Source organism: Pavona decussata, unplaced genomic scaffold, assembly GCF_977016875.1.
Source record: "Pavona decussata unplaced genomic scaffold, jaPavDecu1.1 SCAFFOLD_94, whole genome shotgun sequence".
Taxonomy (NCBI): domain Eukaryota; kingdom Metazoa; phylum Cnidaria; class Anthozoa; order Scleractinia; family Agariciidae; genus Pavona; species Pavona decussata.
The window spans coordinates 1,992,578-2,006,148 of record NW_028145511.1 but is presented as its reverse complement, the minus strand read 5'-3'; the positions used below and the strand labels follow the sequence as shown (position 1 = coordinate 2,006,148).

Sequence of the window (13,571 nt, the reverse complement as noted above, 5' to 3'; positions counted from 1 at the left end):
AGAAAGAAAGAAAAACAAACATACAAACAAACACGCGAACGTCCTGATCAGAATCAGTTGTTGAAACAATACACAATTGTGGGGAATGATTGAATCACAATACTATCCTGATTTGCCAAAATATCACTAGTGATGCCTTGAATTAAATAAATTGCCTGCGTTTCGTGACGCAGAAGATACATGATGCAAGGTAAATTCAATGGACATATTTCGTCTGCTGATTTGACATCGTCAACACACTTTAATCTTTCTGTTCTCATGCGGTTCGCAAATTCAAGATGATTATAAAAGTGGCCAAATTCGATGACATCGATCATCATCATCATCATCACCATTTTTGTATTTACAAAACCATGTTGCGGTGAAGAGTGAAAGATATTACGATACTTTGAATCAGAATGAAACGCAATTTAAGACCCTGGCAAAAAGACCCTTTAGTTCAACTAATATACAAGTCGTAAATTGTCATAAATTCATTTTTCATGAGTTAATACCCCAACCACTACCGCCAATGCTTTGTTGCAGCTTATGTCAGGGGATCAAGGGAGGCTGGGGGTATGAAATCCGACATACTTTGGGAGGAGGGTGATACGAACTAATCTAATGCCCCATTCACACCAACAAAACATGTTTCATTAAACCAGGTTTAACAAAGTGGAAATTGGTAACAAAAAGCTTAACCGTTGGCTTTGACATGGGATTCAAGTAAACTTTAACTTACTGGTATGCTTTCATTTGTGCTAAATCTTGGGTCGACAAAAATCCGAAAGCAGCTTTTTATGAAGGAAACAATTTGAAATTGTGTTTAACTAAACAGCTTTTAAACGTGTTTAAGCCTTGGTGTGAATGGGGCATAAGTAATACATGCGTAGATTCTTTGTTGCCATTGTTTGTGACGCTATGTACTAGACAAAATGTTGTTTTAGGTTTTAAAAAGCTGAGCGATACCTTTTTGTTCAGTGGTAAATTAAAGATAGAGCAGATTTTACAATATTCAGTTGTTTTATTGGCAACTTTTGTGGTGTCCTAGGTGTTAAGGCATGGAATCCCAGATATATGGATTCCCAAGTCTCTACTGATTAATATCAGTAGGTAAAGGGTCCATTGTGTATGAATAGGAGGATGGTAGTTTGTAAAAATTAAAATTAGTAGTAAAAATAATTGTTTTTGTTAGTAAAAATTGTTGTTAAATTGAGGGAGTGACCTACAACGTGGCACTCTCCAGCTTAATTGTTTAAATTAAAAAGTATAAATCAAAATTAATATTTAGCAACGCTTTGAATGGTATTGGTGTTCATACATGCAGTCAAACATTTTTTGATTATTTTCAATAAATTAACAGCTGTTCAAATACAAAGTCAACCATAGCTTTTTTTCCGGTTATTTTGACATGAACCAGTTGAGACTTGGGAACCCATATATTTGGGATTCCATACCGCAACACCTGGAATGCCACGAAGGTTGCTTGTCAAACTACTGAAACTAATTACAAAAAAGCAGTAAAGACAGAGCATCTCTACTTTGACGATTTTCCCTTCTTGCTCTGCTGCAATTTCCTTAAAATCGTTTTAATCTTTTGCTTGTTTTTTCCTTTCCTCTCCTCTTCATCTTGGTCGTGTCGACGTTCTTCTGCTTTTTCGTTGTTCTGTTCATTTTCGTCGGTTTCACTGTGGAGACTAGATTCACTTGTGAAGGACAACGGACTTCCTCGCCTTGACACCGGGTCTGTGGGCCTCGATCCACCTGCACTGTTCACACTGATTGCATCTGCTGATTGAGCGAATAGTAAATAGCAAATAAACAAATAAATGGGAATTTCCGTGGCTTCCACATGCAGAGTATCCCTTTCATCCCCTGTTACCTGGCCGAAGTTGAATTTGGGAATGTTGGCTTTTGTGGAGGGAGGAAAACCGGAGTACAAACTCAACCCACATATGGCGTCAACACCGAGAATCGAACCCGGGCCACATTGTTGCATGGGAGGCGAGTGGTCTTACCACTGCACAATCCCTTCTTCCGGCTCTCCCCGCTCTTCTTTCAACGTTTTCAGCCACTTCCATTATTTCCCAAGTCCAAAACAAAACCCTACGACTAAAAATCAAGCAGATCCATTGTAAAGTAATAGTTAACATCTTTCATTTGCGTGAACACTCATAATCTAGGGTGTTATCCACAGAATCAAAAATTCAAAGTAACACCATGATAAGTATTGACAGAAAGGTGCTGCGCAGAAGAATTTATTTCAATAGCGCGTTTGTTTGTTTGTTTAAACATTAATAATAGCAATGATAACAATTCATGACGAAGCGTACAAGAACACTAATGAATCGCCCTAGTTTGTCCGTGTTCACTAGCTGAGGATCGTATTCACGAAATACTGGTTACTGTGTGATGTTAAGGTTAGCTAATTAGATGAGTTTTTAGTTAATCAGTTTAGGATTTCTTGTTCTCCAGGGACGCGTTCACATTTGCACAAATCCACCAACTTGGCAGGCTTCCATGTGTTTAACTTATTTGCATGCATTTGGGAATTTGACGAAATCTTGCCAAATTCGTCACCGTTATGACTGTGGCAAGATTTCGTCAAAATTGTCAAATTCGCCATTGCTGCACTTTTGGACATAAGAGGGCCACATGTATGATTTGATCCATAGACTCGAATGTTAAAACACCGCACCGGGAAAACTCCGCGCAATACCTCTCATTTGATTGGTCACACTTTCAATAAGTATTTCATGAACCTCTCCAGAAATAATCAAATCAAGGATCAATGTTTGACTCAGATAGTAGGAGGAACGTTAATAGCTTGTGAAATGGGGTAAATGGGGAGTAATAGCCCATTGAAGATTGGAGAGTTTGTACATTCCAAAGATACTTACCGGATGAATGCGATCTTTTGCCATGATCTCCTCCATCTGTATTTTGTTCATAAAGCTCTTTGGAAAGATTCAAGGGTGACAAGTCCTGCAAAACATTGATGGGTGGGGTGAGGATCATTTTCCAAAACATCTGTGCCATTCCCATTATACTCCGTGATAACCTCCAGCTGACATGGGTACCCTTTACAGTTACAAGAAAGTGCTGCCTTACACTGGCCTTATACCGTTTGAACAAGCAAAAGCAAAGGATAGCCCCGCACTACTTGATGCAGGGTTTACCTTTAATATAACATTTGCAGAACACACGTTGGACAGGATGTGTTACTCCATACTACGACTCCTTTAACGGACGTTGAGGAACGTTTACAGGGAGCCATTATATTTCTTCTGTGCTTTCTTTGGAATAAAATGGCAATGATCACGTTTATTTAGTGTTGCTCTTCCCTTAGACGGGATGCTTCTGAATCTCAGGTTTTCCCCGAAGTTTGTCATCAGTGCTCTTGAAGAGCGTCAGTGCTTTCTACCCAAAGTGCAGAAATATTCTATTTTAGTTTGTTAGAAATTACAAGGTATTTTTCTCTTACTTGGGTTTCTGGACTTTCAACTTGTCGTTGATGCTGCCTTAAAGTAAGGTCGCTGGCAGCTCTCTGTTGCAGATACACTGGATCTGGTTTAGATGGTCTTTCTTGTAAACTTCTATGGGAAGTGGTCCTGAAATCCCCATGGGACATCGATCCCCAAGGGGACAACTCCTGAGAGACAGATTCGTCGCTAGACCCGCCTTTCAAGCCACGTGCCTCGTGCCTTATCCTCTCTATTTCCAGTTGCAGTCTTCTGTTTTCGCTCTGCAAGTTTACCAGTTCTTTCATGGTCCTGTAGCTCTCTGCCTTGATGTTCGATAGATCAGACTTCAGACGTTTGTTTTCTGCTTTTGTTGAAGAAATGTTGCGTTCAAATTTGGCTTTTTCCTTCTCAATTCTTGCCATTTCCTCTTGTAGGACCAGAGCTTGCTGTTGCAATCTGTTGTTCTCCTCCTTTATACTTGACACTTCCTTCTCCATTCTCTTCACTGACAATGTTCTGTCGCACATTTTAGTTTTTAGGTGATTGTTTCTGCTCAGTAATTTCTGCACTTGATTTTGAAGATCGGAATTGTGCTTCCTTATGATGGACAACTCGTTTTTGACAAGAACGTTGCTGCATTTGGTCTCTGCAAGTTCTTTTTGCATCCTTTGTAGCACTCTTATTTCGGGGCCCACAATTGAACTGTCCTCTGAAGAAATTTGATCAGACGAGATGCTGATGTCGAGATCTGTGACTGAGACCAGTGAGCTGTCTGTATGAACCTCCATGCTGGAGTCATTGTCATCGGAATCTCTCCTTGAAACATCTTCTGATGCATGAGATTGGTACAAACTGTAATTGTTCTTTGGTGTGTTCCTTTGCTGTCTCCTCTGTAGCTTGTTTGTCATAGACATGGTCGATGATGACGAAGTTCCAACACGGCTTGCTTTATGACGTGATTTTGCAGCCCCTTGATCACTGTTATCAGTGACAAGAACGTGACCTCTTTCTATTCTCTTTTCTCTATCAAGCCTATGTTCAACAGGCTGAAAGGCCATATCTGTACTCCTTGGGGTGGGAGTAATTGGAGTTACTGGAAGCTCATCTGTGGTTGTTCCTTCGCTATGTTGAGCTTGGGTTGGAGTACCTGAGCTATCACATGTACCTTGAGGTGTTGAGGATGCTGGAGAATTGGTTAAAGGTTGATCTGGTAGATCATCACCAAGAGACAAGTGGTTTCTTGATGCTGAGTTGCCACTTGATTTTCGTCTTTGTTTTCCTTCACCATCACTTTCATCTTCTGTATTTCTGGGTGAGATTTGAGTGTAGTTGTCAGTGATTTCCATTATCTTAAAACTTTTCAGCATGCTATTTTCAGCCTGTAGAGCGGAGAGCTCTGCAGTCATATTCGAGTTCTCATCAAGAACACATGAGAGCACCGTTTCTAATTTCGCGTATCTATCGCTGAGATCATGAAGTTGTTCCTCCAGTCTTTGTTTTGAAGCATCCGTGTCTTCAGATCTTATACGTATTATTTCTCTTTCCATTGCTTCTCTTGCTTCAATTGCGTCTGATAACTCGATCTCAAGTCTTGCTTTTTGACTCTCAAGATTTTTCTTAGCTTCCTCGATTGAGTTTCTTTCTTCCATTAAATCTTGCAAGTTTTGTTGGAGTTCCTCATTTTCCTCGTCATTTAGGATCTGTTCCTTTAAAACTGCTTCGCTCTGTGTTTGCAACACAGCCGCTTTTGCTCTGAGTGACTCGCATTCATTTACCAATGAGCTAAGTTCTCTTTTCATGGACAGATTTTCGTCCACGAGTAAGCCAATTTCATGTTGGCTTTTCTCAATCTCTTCAGAACGTTGTAGCAGTTCAGACTTTAATCTAGTGATAGTCCACTCTAATTCATGTCTGGAGCTAGTGTCATCCTCTTTCTTGTCATTCAAATGAGTCCGTGTCTCACTCTCAAGTATTTGCTGGAGCGGTTGTAAATGTTGCTGGTTCAGGTCATGTGAATTTGTTTCAACCTCTGAGGTAGGTTTTTGACCGCCCGATTCTTGAAAAGTGCCTTCTCTGGATTGAGGTAGGTCAATAGCCAGAGACAATTCGTCCTTTTGTTTTGATGGCCTGGCAACATCACGCAGTCGTTCTCTCTGAATATCGCTGGCGTTTTCTTTATCCAGCGAAAGCTTCATCTGCTCTTCATCTGGGGTACTCTGATCGTTCGGTGAGCCACTTTCAAAATCTTCAACACATAAACTTAATGATGCAGGTTTTTCTTGTTTAGTAATTGTTTCAACGTCATCGACTTCTGAAACGATTATTATTGGAATAGGAACTCCCCCGAAGGTGTCCCCTTTACTGAATGTCGTCATTACCCCCACCTCAACGCACTGGTGATTGCTTTGTGCAAATTCGGTCTTTTCTGGCGCCACTGGCCTACCTTCTCCACCCCTATTTGTTTTGTGAAACCCAATTCCTGCCTCACTGGAGTGCAACAAGTGTCCGACATCATCACTGTTTTTATTGCGTAAATCTCCATTAAGTGAATCCTGTACGTGGTTGACGTAATGATCAATGGCTGCCTCTGTTTGGACATATTGATCTTGAAGACGTTTCGTACTTGGATTCGCGTTCAAGGAGACCTTTCTCTGCTTTTCCATTTTTGGTGATTGAAGCTTGGTGTTTTTAAATTCGTTTTCATCTTTCCATTTTCTTACTTCCTCCATGAGTTGCATGTTTGTATTAAGTAGTTCTTCATTTTCTGTTCTGCAGGTTCGCAGTTGCGTTTCGAGCTGCTCAATTTCTTGAAGTTTGCTCTTGCAGGTTTGAAGCTCTCGTCGCAGCTCATTCTTCATTTCTGTTTGAGAGAGTAGATCTTTCTCGAGTTCAATAACAAGTTTTTCAGCTTCTTTACTCTTCTTGTGAATGTCGTCAAAATCAGACTCAATCTGCTGTAATTCTCGAACCTTTTCTTTTGCCTGGCGAGAGTCAGACTTTTCTTTTTCAAGTTCTTGTAACAAGCTTTCCTTTTCTTGGTTGTAGGAAGAAAGCAAGAGTTTAATTTCTTTTTCCTGTTTCACACACGACTCTTTATTGTGCTTTAGTTCACTTTCTGTCAAAGTTCTTTGATTTCTTAATGCCTCCAGTTCTTCAAGCAGAGTCTGCCTTTCTTGTTTAAGTAGTACATTTTCTTCTTCACTTTTGTCAGCAAATCTATCTGATTCATCAGCGGTCCCAATATTTTCCATTTTCCGCTTCAAATCAGTTTCCAGCTCCTCCTTTTGAGATTTCAGCCCTTCGATATCTTTAAGTAACTTTTCCTTTTCAATTCCTAAGCGATCAACCTCAGATTGTGTGGGGTATGGCAGGTCGGTCATGGTTGAATGGTCAATTCCTCTTTCTGTTTCAGTTGCGATTCCAATATCTTTTCTTTGCTTCTTCATGTCACTTTCACTCTCGTCTTTTTCAGATTTGATGGCTTCTTGTTCTTTGATTAGCTGGTCCTTTTCACCTCGCAGCCGATCAACTTCCGATAGGATTGGGTTTAACAGGCAATCGCCATCGTTGCTCATGGTTAAATATTGCTCTGCTTTCTCCGTTTCAATAGGATCTCCAATACTTTCCTTTTTCAATTTCAACTCACTTTCTAACTCTGCCTTTTGAGAATTCAGGTTTTCCACTTCTTTAAGCAATTGTTCCTTTACACTTCGTAGATGATCCACTTCAGATTGAGTTGAGCTTAAAAGGCAGCCGTCAACGTAATTCATGTTTGCCGTTTGGGCAATGGAGGTCACACAATCTTCATTGTTTGGCATCGAAGCCCTTTTAATCTCTTTCTTTTGAGATTCCAGCTCTTTAAGGTCCTTACGTAGGTGTTCTTTTTCCTTTGGTAAATGTTCAACCTTGTACTGGGTCGGATCATGCTGGCAGCGATCATCGGTAGTCGAAGCTGAAATTTTAAATTTTGCTGCGTTTGTTGGATAAGCTTTACCCTTGTCTTTTTGACCGTCTTTGTCATCATCGGTTGCTGTCTCGTCGTCTTCGGCATCAACCTCGCTATCACTAGACATCAACACATTTTGTTTCAGGTCCGCCACAGGCAAGAAACTTGAATTCTTTTTCTCCAGCTCATGCAATTTCTCACGAAGAACTCCAAGGACATTTTCTGCTTCATTTACTTTAGACTTTAAAGCTGCATTTTCTCTCATTGCCTTGGCAAAGGATTGCTCTAACAGCATCTGAGCTCTAGCGAAGAGTGATGCATTCTTTTCTAGCAAAAGTTTCTCCTTTGCCATCACTGAAAAGCCACCTTTGATGTCTTCCGCCAACGGTGCACTTTCTTTCTCGCTTTGCTCCATGGTTAACTCTTGATCTTCATTGTTTAGGGAGGTAGTCGTTGAGGCGTTCTCCATCTTCTTCTCTGGTAGAAACGCAGTCGTTTGTGTTGCTACAGTGACTCCTGGAGCTATTTGAACAGCAGCATACTCACTGTTAACCTTTTCTCTTAGATTGATAAGTTGTTCCTCCAGTTGTACCTTTTCTTTTTCGAGTTGTTCAACTTTCTCTTGAAAATCTTTGTCTCCTTCGTCTTTGTCGTCAATGGTTTGGGTTTCTTTACTTTCCTTAGTAACACTTTGGCCTTGTTTGGGTTTTGCTTTCACTTTATTTTCCACAGTGGATGCCTTTTTCTTGTCGTCCTTACGCCTTAGTTCTTCATTGCGTTGCTCGAGGCTTTTTATTCTGCCCTTGACAGCTTTGTTCTCTTTCTTTAAAGACTCATTTGCGTTTTCCAGTTCTTTAGTCTTTTCTTGAGTCGCTGTCAGTTCACCCTCTAGATGCTTCTGCATCTTCTGGAACTTTTCGACTTCACTTTGTAACGCAGCATTTACCTTCCCAATTGAGCTACCACTTTGCTTTTTCTCCTTAAATGTTACCAGTTCATTGTTAAGATCTTCTGTCTGCATTTGTAGTTTTCTGTTACTTTCTTTAAGACTTTCCAGTTCTTGTTTAAGCGAAGAGTTCTCTTTTTCCAGTGATTCCTTGTTATGCTGGTGATCGGTCATCGCTTTACTTGTGTGATGAATTATGTCTACCTCGTGCGTCAGGCGATCGTTTTCTTCGTGAAAACAATGAAGTTCCCTTTGCAAACTTTCCAATGCCTTGGTCTTTATTTCTAGTTGTTGTATCAATTTGTGAGAGTCGTCACACTCGTTTTCAAGCTTTTGGTTTAATTCACGAAGATCTTGAAGCTCCCTCTCTAACTGTTCTTGCTTTCCCTCCAGATCGGTTCTGCTGCTGTCTTGCGTTTGTGCATTTTCTGACGCATGTTTGATAATTGCAAGTTTCTCCTTGAGGTTGTTGCATTCTTCTTGCACTCTAGTTAGTTCTTTCTCCAAAAGCCCTTTCTCCTTTTCTAAAAATTTGGTATGCTTTTCAATTTCTGATGTATTGAAAGTGGTTCTTTCATGTTGACCGTTGACAATTTCGTCATCTCCATTGGCAACCGTCTGTTCACCACTTTCCATTTCTGTATTCTTCAAATTTTCTAGTTGCTTCTCGAGGCTTTCTTTGACAAGTTTTATCTCTTCAAATTCATTTTTGATCTGGTTGTGGTTGGTGGTCACTTTTTCTAGTTCTTCTCGAAGAATCATCAGTTGTTCCTGGTCTTCTTCGTGCAACTTTTTGTATTCAGATGATTTTTTAGGATTTGAACCTTTCTCTCTTTCCGTCTCATCTCTGACATCTCTTGTTTCGTCAGTTCTGACTTGAGTCTCCTCAAACTCTTGTTCCAGCTCTCGAATATGTGTTTTTACAGCTTCTATTTCCTTTGTGAGTTGGTCTTTGTCTTTTTCTAATTTGGCACTTTTCTTTTCGTTTTCCTTTCGTTCTTCACGCAGGGTGTCAAGCTCTTGGCGCAATACGTTGTTTTCTTTAAGTGCATCTTCTAGACGCTTCTCCAAGATTTCTTTACAAACGCTTGCTTCGTGCAAATGAAAGCTCTCTTGCCGTTTCTCGTTCTTAAGGGTAGTGATCTCGTCTTTGATTGTCTCACATGAACAACGCATCTCCATAAGACGTATCTCCAAGTTTGCAGCTTTCTGGATGTTGTCATCCAGCTGAGTATTCAACAGATTTCTCTCGGACTCACTCTGGTGAAGATCGCTCTCGAGTCTTTCACAGTCGCTTTTGGCACTTCGTAATTCAAATTCAAGCTTTAATTTCTCGCTTGTAACTTTCAAGAGATCCCCTTCAAGTTTCCGCATTTTGGCATCATTGTCACCCGTGGTTTTACCGAGGTCGCGTTGATGACCGTGACTACCATTTGCACATTGTGGCATTTGAGCTCTTGATGCTTCATTTTCATCTTTCGAACTGGTTAGCGGATCATCTAGAGATGGTCGCCGGACAGACTTTCTTCCTTTGTGCGTAGCTGTTATCTCAGTTTTCATTCTCAACCCTTCATTTTCACTTTCCAATGCGTCAATTTTTTCCTGAAGTGTCAATTTCACTCGCTTTTCATCTTCCAGTGACTTTAAAAGTGCACTTTTGGCCTTTTCATTTTGTGACAGTTCTTCTGATGTTATTTTTAGCTGCGAATTTTCAACCTCTAGTTCTTTTATTCGGTCCTGAAGATGGGACACTGAATTGGAAACTTCCTTTTTGGTAGTTTTATTCTCACTGAGTGGGCCTTGATTCAAATTTTTGGTTTCTTTGGTATCCTGACCGGCCACTTTTTCTTTGTCAGTTAGAGCATCGTGATATTGTTGCCTAAGAAGTTCGTATTCTCTGGTCAATTCTGCGTGTTTTTCCTCGAGCAACTTGTACTCATCACTTGCGTTTTCCGAACAATCTCCAATTATTTCCTTAATGGTGTCATCTTTGTCCGAAGGAGTTTTGCATTCCTCGTCGACAACGATGTTTTTCGCATCCATTGTTGTTACTTTGACTTCGACTTGAAGTTTGTCAATGAGATCATGAGCACTCTCTAGGTCTTGTCTGTACATCGCAAGAATATGTTCGCTCTCTGCTAACTGCTGTTGGAGGTAACCATTTTCAAGTTTCAGTAGTTGATTTTCGTGTTCCACTTGCTTGCTTTCGTCTGCAGGGGACTCTGCTATCGAAGAAGACGTGTCTCCTATTTCATCTTCGCTTGTGTGTGTGATGGTGTAAAATTTCTTACTAGGTGTTCCTTTAAAGATTTTCCCGCCCTTGTTCAACTCCGGCTTGTTTGTATTCCCAGAGAAATGAAACTCCTGACCTAAGTTCAGATTGGCGTCGCTGTGGTTGGTATCAGCTGCTGCCTCATGGGTATTCTGTGTAACCAAGGCCAGCTCTGTTTCAACTTCAATCACACGAGAACTTACTTTGGCTAGTTCTTGCTTGAGTCTGTCTTCCTCGCTTTTTGCCTTAGAATATTCATTTTCTAAGGCCTCTTGATATTCTGCCATTCCCGCAAGCTCTTTCTGTAAATTCGAATTGAGCCGTTTCTGCTCGGTTATTTCAGACTCCAAATCAAAGAATCTTTCTTCCTTGCTCTTTAGCTCTTCATCTTTTCTTCTGTTTTCCTTGTCATTTGAAAACCGCTGCTCTAACAGCTGGTGTTTTTCTTTCATAAGCGATTCTACTTCCTGTAGGGCTTTTTTGCGCTCTTTTTCCACCTGAACTCTTTCTTGTTTGAGACTTATAAATTCCTGCGACGATTCTTCATGCTTGCTTTTCCAAGAGGACAATTCCGACTCCATTTTAGATATCTCCATTTCCAACATTTTGTTGTCTTTTTCGAGTCTCGTGCTCATGTAAGCGATAGCTTCAATGTCCTTTTCAAGTCGCGTTGACTTCTCTCTGTACCTTTGAAGCTCCTCTGTAATGTTCGAGTTATTGTTTCTTAAATCGGCAACTTCCTCTGTCAGCTTAACGTTTTCTTTCGTAAGAAGGGCAAGGTCGTTCTTTAATCTTCTGCATGTATCTTCGCTTACCTGCAAAGCAGACTTCATCTTCGTTGATTTGTCTTCCACAAGTTTCTGTGACTTTTCGAGTCGAGCTTTCTCTTGTGTTGCTTTTTCCAATTTTACTTTTAATTCCGCGTTTTCTTCTATGAGGCCAACCACCTCCATCTCGTTTGAAGTAAGCTGCTTTGGAGGTGGATTTCGCAGGTCAATTTTGCTGACCCTTGTTTTACCAGGCGACTTCAGAGGAGATTTTATAGAGGTCTTTGTTGGTGAGGCCGGCGGATTCTCTCTCCTTGTACTATCAGCAGATTTGAAACCACCGCTCAAGGAATTGTTCTCTCTCACTAAAACTCTCTCTAATTCCGATCGTAAAGCCTTTATCTTTTCGTCAAGTATGTCGTTTTGATTCTTGACGTTAAAATACTGTTGTCGAACCTGCTCACAGGTTTCTTTTTCCTCTACCAACTGGTTTTCCAGGTTTGTTATTGTTTCTTGTGCCTCTGCTAACTGGCCTTTCTTGTGATCAAGTTCCTCCTCCAAATCCTCGCTAGTTTCTTGGGCCACTGCTAATTCTTGTTCAACTTTGTGCAACTTTCTTTTCAGCTCTTGTATTTGCTTAACAAGTGCTTCTTTTGACTTACTTCCCAAATCATCACCATTATCGCTCCCCACCTGAACTTTAAGGCCACCGACAACCTCTTTCTTCCCACTTTTGTTTGGTGAGGACACCTCAAATGACTTCTCTTTTGCTGGACTCGTGCAAGGCGAACGAAGACTTCGAGCAAGTTTTGTAATAATTATCTCTTCATCACTGTCGTCGATATTTGCATCCGAAAGCGTCGGTTCTTGATCATCAGATAGTTCGTCTTCACTCGCAATCTCTTCAGGGTTGGGCATAAACGTGTAAATTTTTGAGATGTTCTCCATACACGTTTTTAAGAACGCCTCTCTGTTCTCGCTGCCATCGGACATCTGAGAGCTGTTTTCGCTGTCATTGCTTTCATGTGAAGCTTCCATAACGTCAGAAAGCTCGGGATATCCCTTTAGGGCCTCTTTGGGTGACTCAAAATTGAGCTTTGCCTCATCCGAATCTCCACTCTGCAGTAAGTTCTCTTGGCTTTTTGACTTTTTGACATCCTTTTCCAAATTGGATTTTTCCAGCTTGAGATGAAATAGCTCGGATCTCAGTTTCGTCACGTGGTGTTTCATTCCAAACAATTCCTCTTCAACCTTGGTTTTCTCCTCCATTGTGGAGAACAGCTCTGTCTCCAACTTGGTGGTGTCGTCGTGCATCTCGTTTATCTCCTTTTCTAGTTCTGTTTTAGTGTGTTTGAGATTCTTCAGTTTCTCTCTTCGTGGCGATGCGGAACCTTTGGGTGAGTTCATCCCATTGTCCTGGCTCTTAATGACAACTGTCTTGTTTCCATTAGTACCATTTGGGTTATAGTTTCCTTTCACACTTGACTTCTCATCCTGTGATTTATCTGGAGAAGTCAGATTTTGTTGAGCAGTACCGGCTGCCGCTTTAAGGGCGTTAGGAGACTGCCTTCTTTCTCCAAGTTTTGCACACGCTTGTCGTAGATCCAAGAGCTCTATGACCAGGAGACAAGCCAGGAGAGCTTTGTCAATGATAACAAAACGGAGGCAGTTCTCGAGAATTGAGTTTAAATCTTCAGAGTTGGCCCACAGATCTACATCACTCAAACCTACAAACCAATTCAAATACAAATACACTTATTAAGATGTGTAATCGATTCATACATATGTAAGAAATGCGTGGTATTACACCATGTTGCTCTTTTTATTTGGCATGATTTTTCAGCTGTTTGAAAAGGAGGATTCGACATGTTGTACAGTTGACAAGGGGTGCTTACCATTTAAATGGGAAACCCGGAAATTCCAGTTGGAAAATCAAATGGTACGCATCATTCCATTTGGAGTACTTCTTAAATTATGGGTTTCTGGTCAAAGTGATGCATTTTTATTACTCCTTTTGGGATTTACAGCAGATGTTCGAAAATTTCCATCCGGCTGGTTTGAGTAAATGGTAAGCACCCAAGGTCTCCTTCTTGGTCACACTTGCAAGCCACTCAGATGAGGTTGGTGGAAGACCCAAAATACAGTGCATGGAATATATGGACGCAAAATTCGCAGTCAGTGAAGGACGTACGTGACG

The 13,571-nt window shown here is 40.8% G+C and overlaps 1 protein-coding gene across 1 annotated transcript in view; it reads right to left on the bottom strand.

Moving 5' to 3' along the window:
- Positions 1–171: 171 nt before the first annotated feature.
- LOC146473350 (uncharacterized) overlaps positions 172–13,571 on the bottom strand; it is a 28,217-nt gene continuing 14,817 nt past the window's right edge. The window contains exons 20-22 of the mRNA XM_085118603.1: positions 3,464–13,101; positions 2,880–2,964; positions 172–1,770 (exon numbers count right to left, since the gene is read on the bottom strand). Coding sequence (XP_084974729.1) covers positions 1,517–1,770; positions 2,880–2,964; positions 3,464–13,101 — 9,977 coding nt within the window. The 3' untranslated portion in view covers positions 172–1,516. The remainder of the gene's footprint in view (positions 1,771–2,879; positions 2,965–3,463; positions 13,102–13,571) is intronic.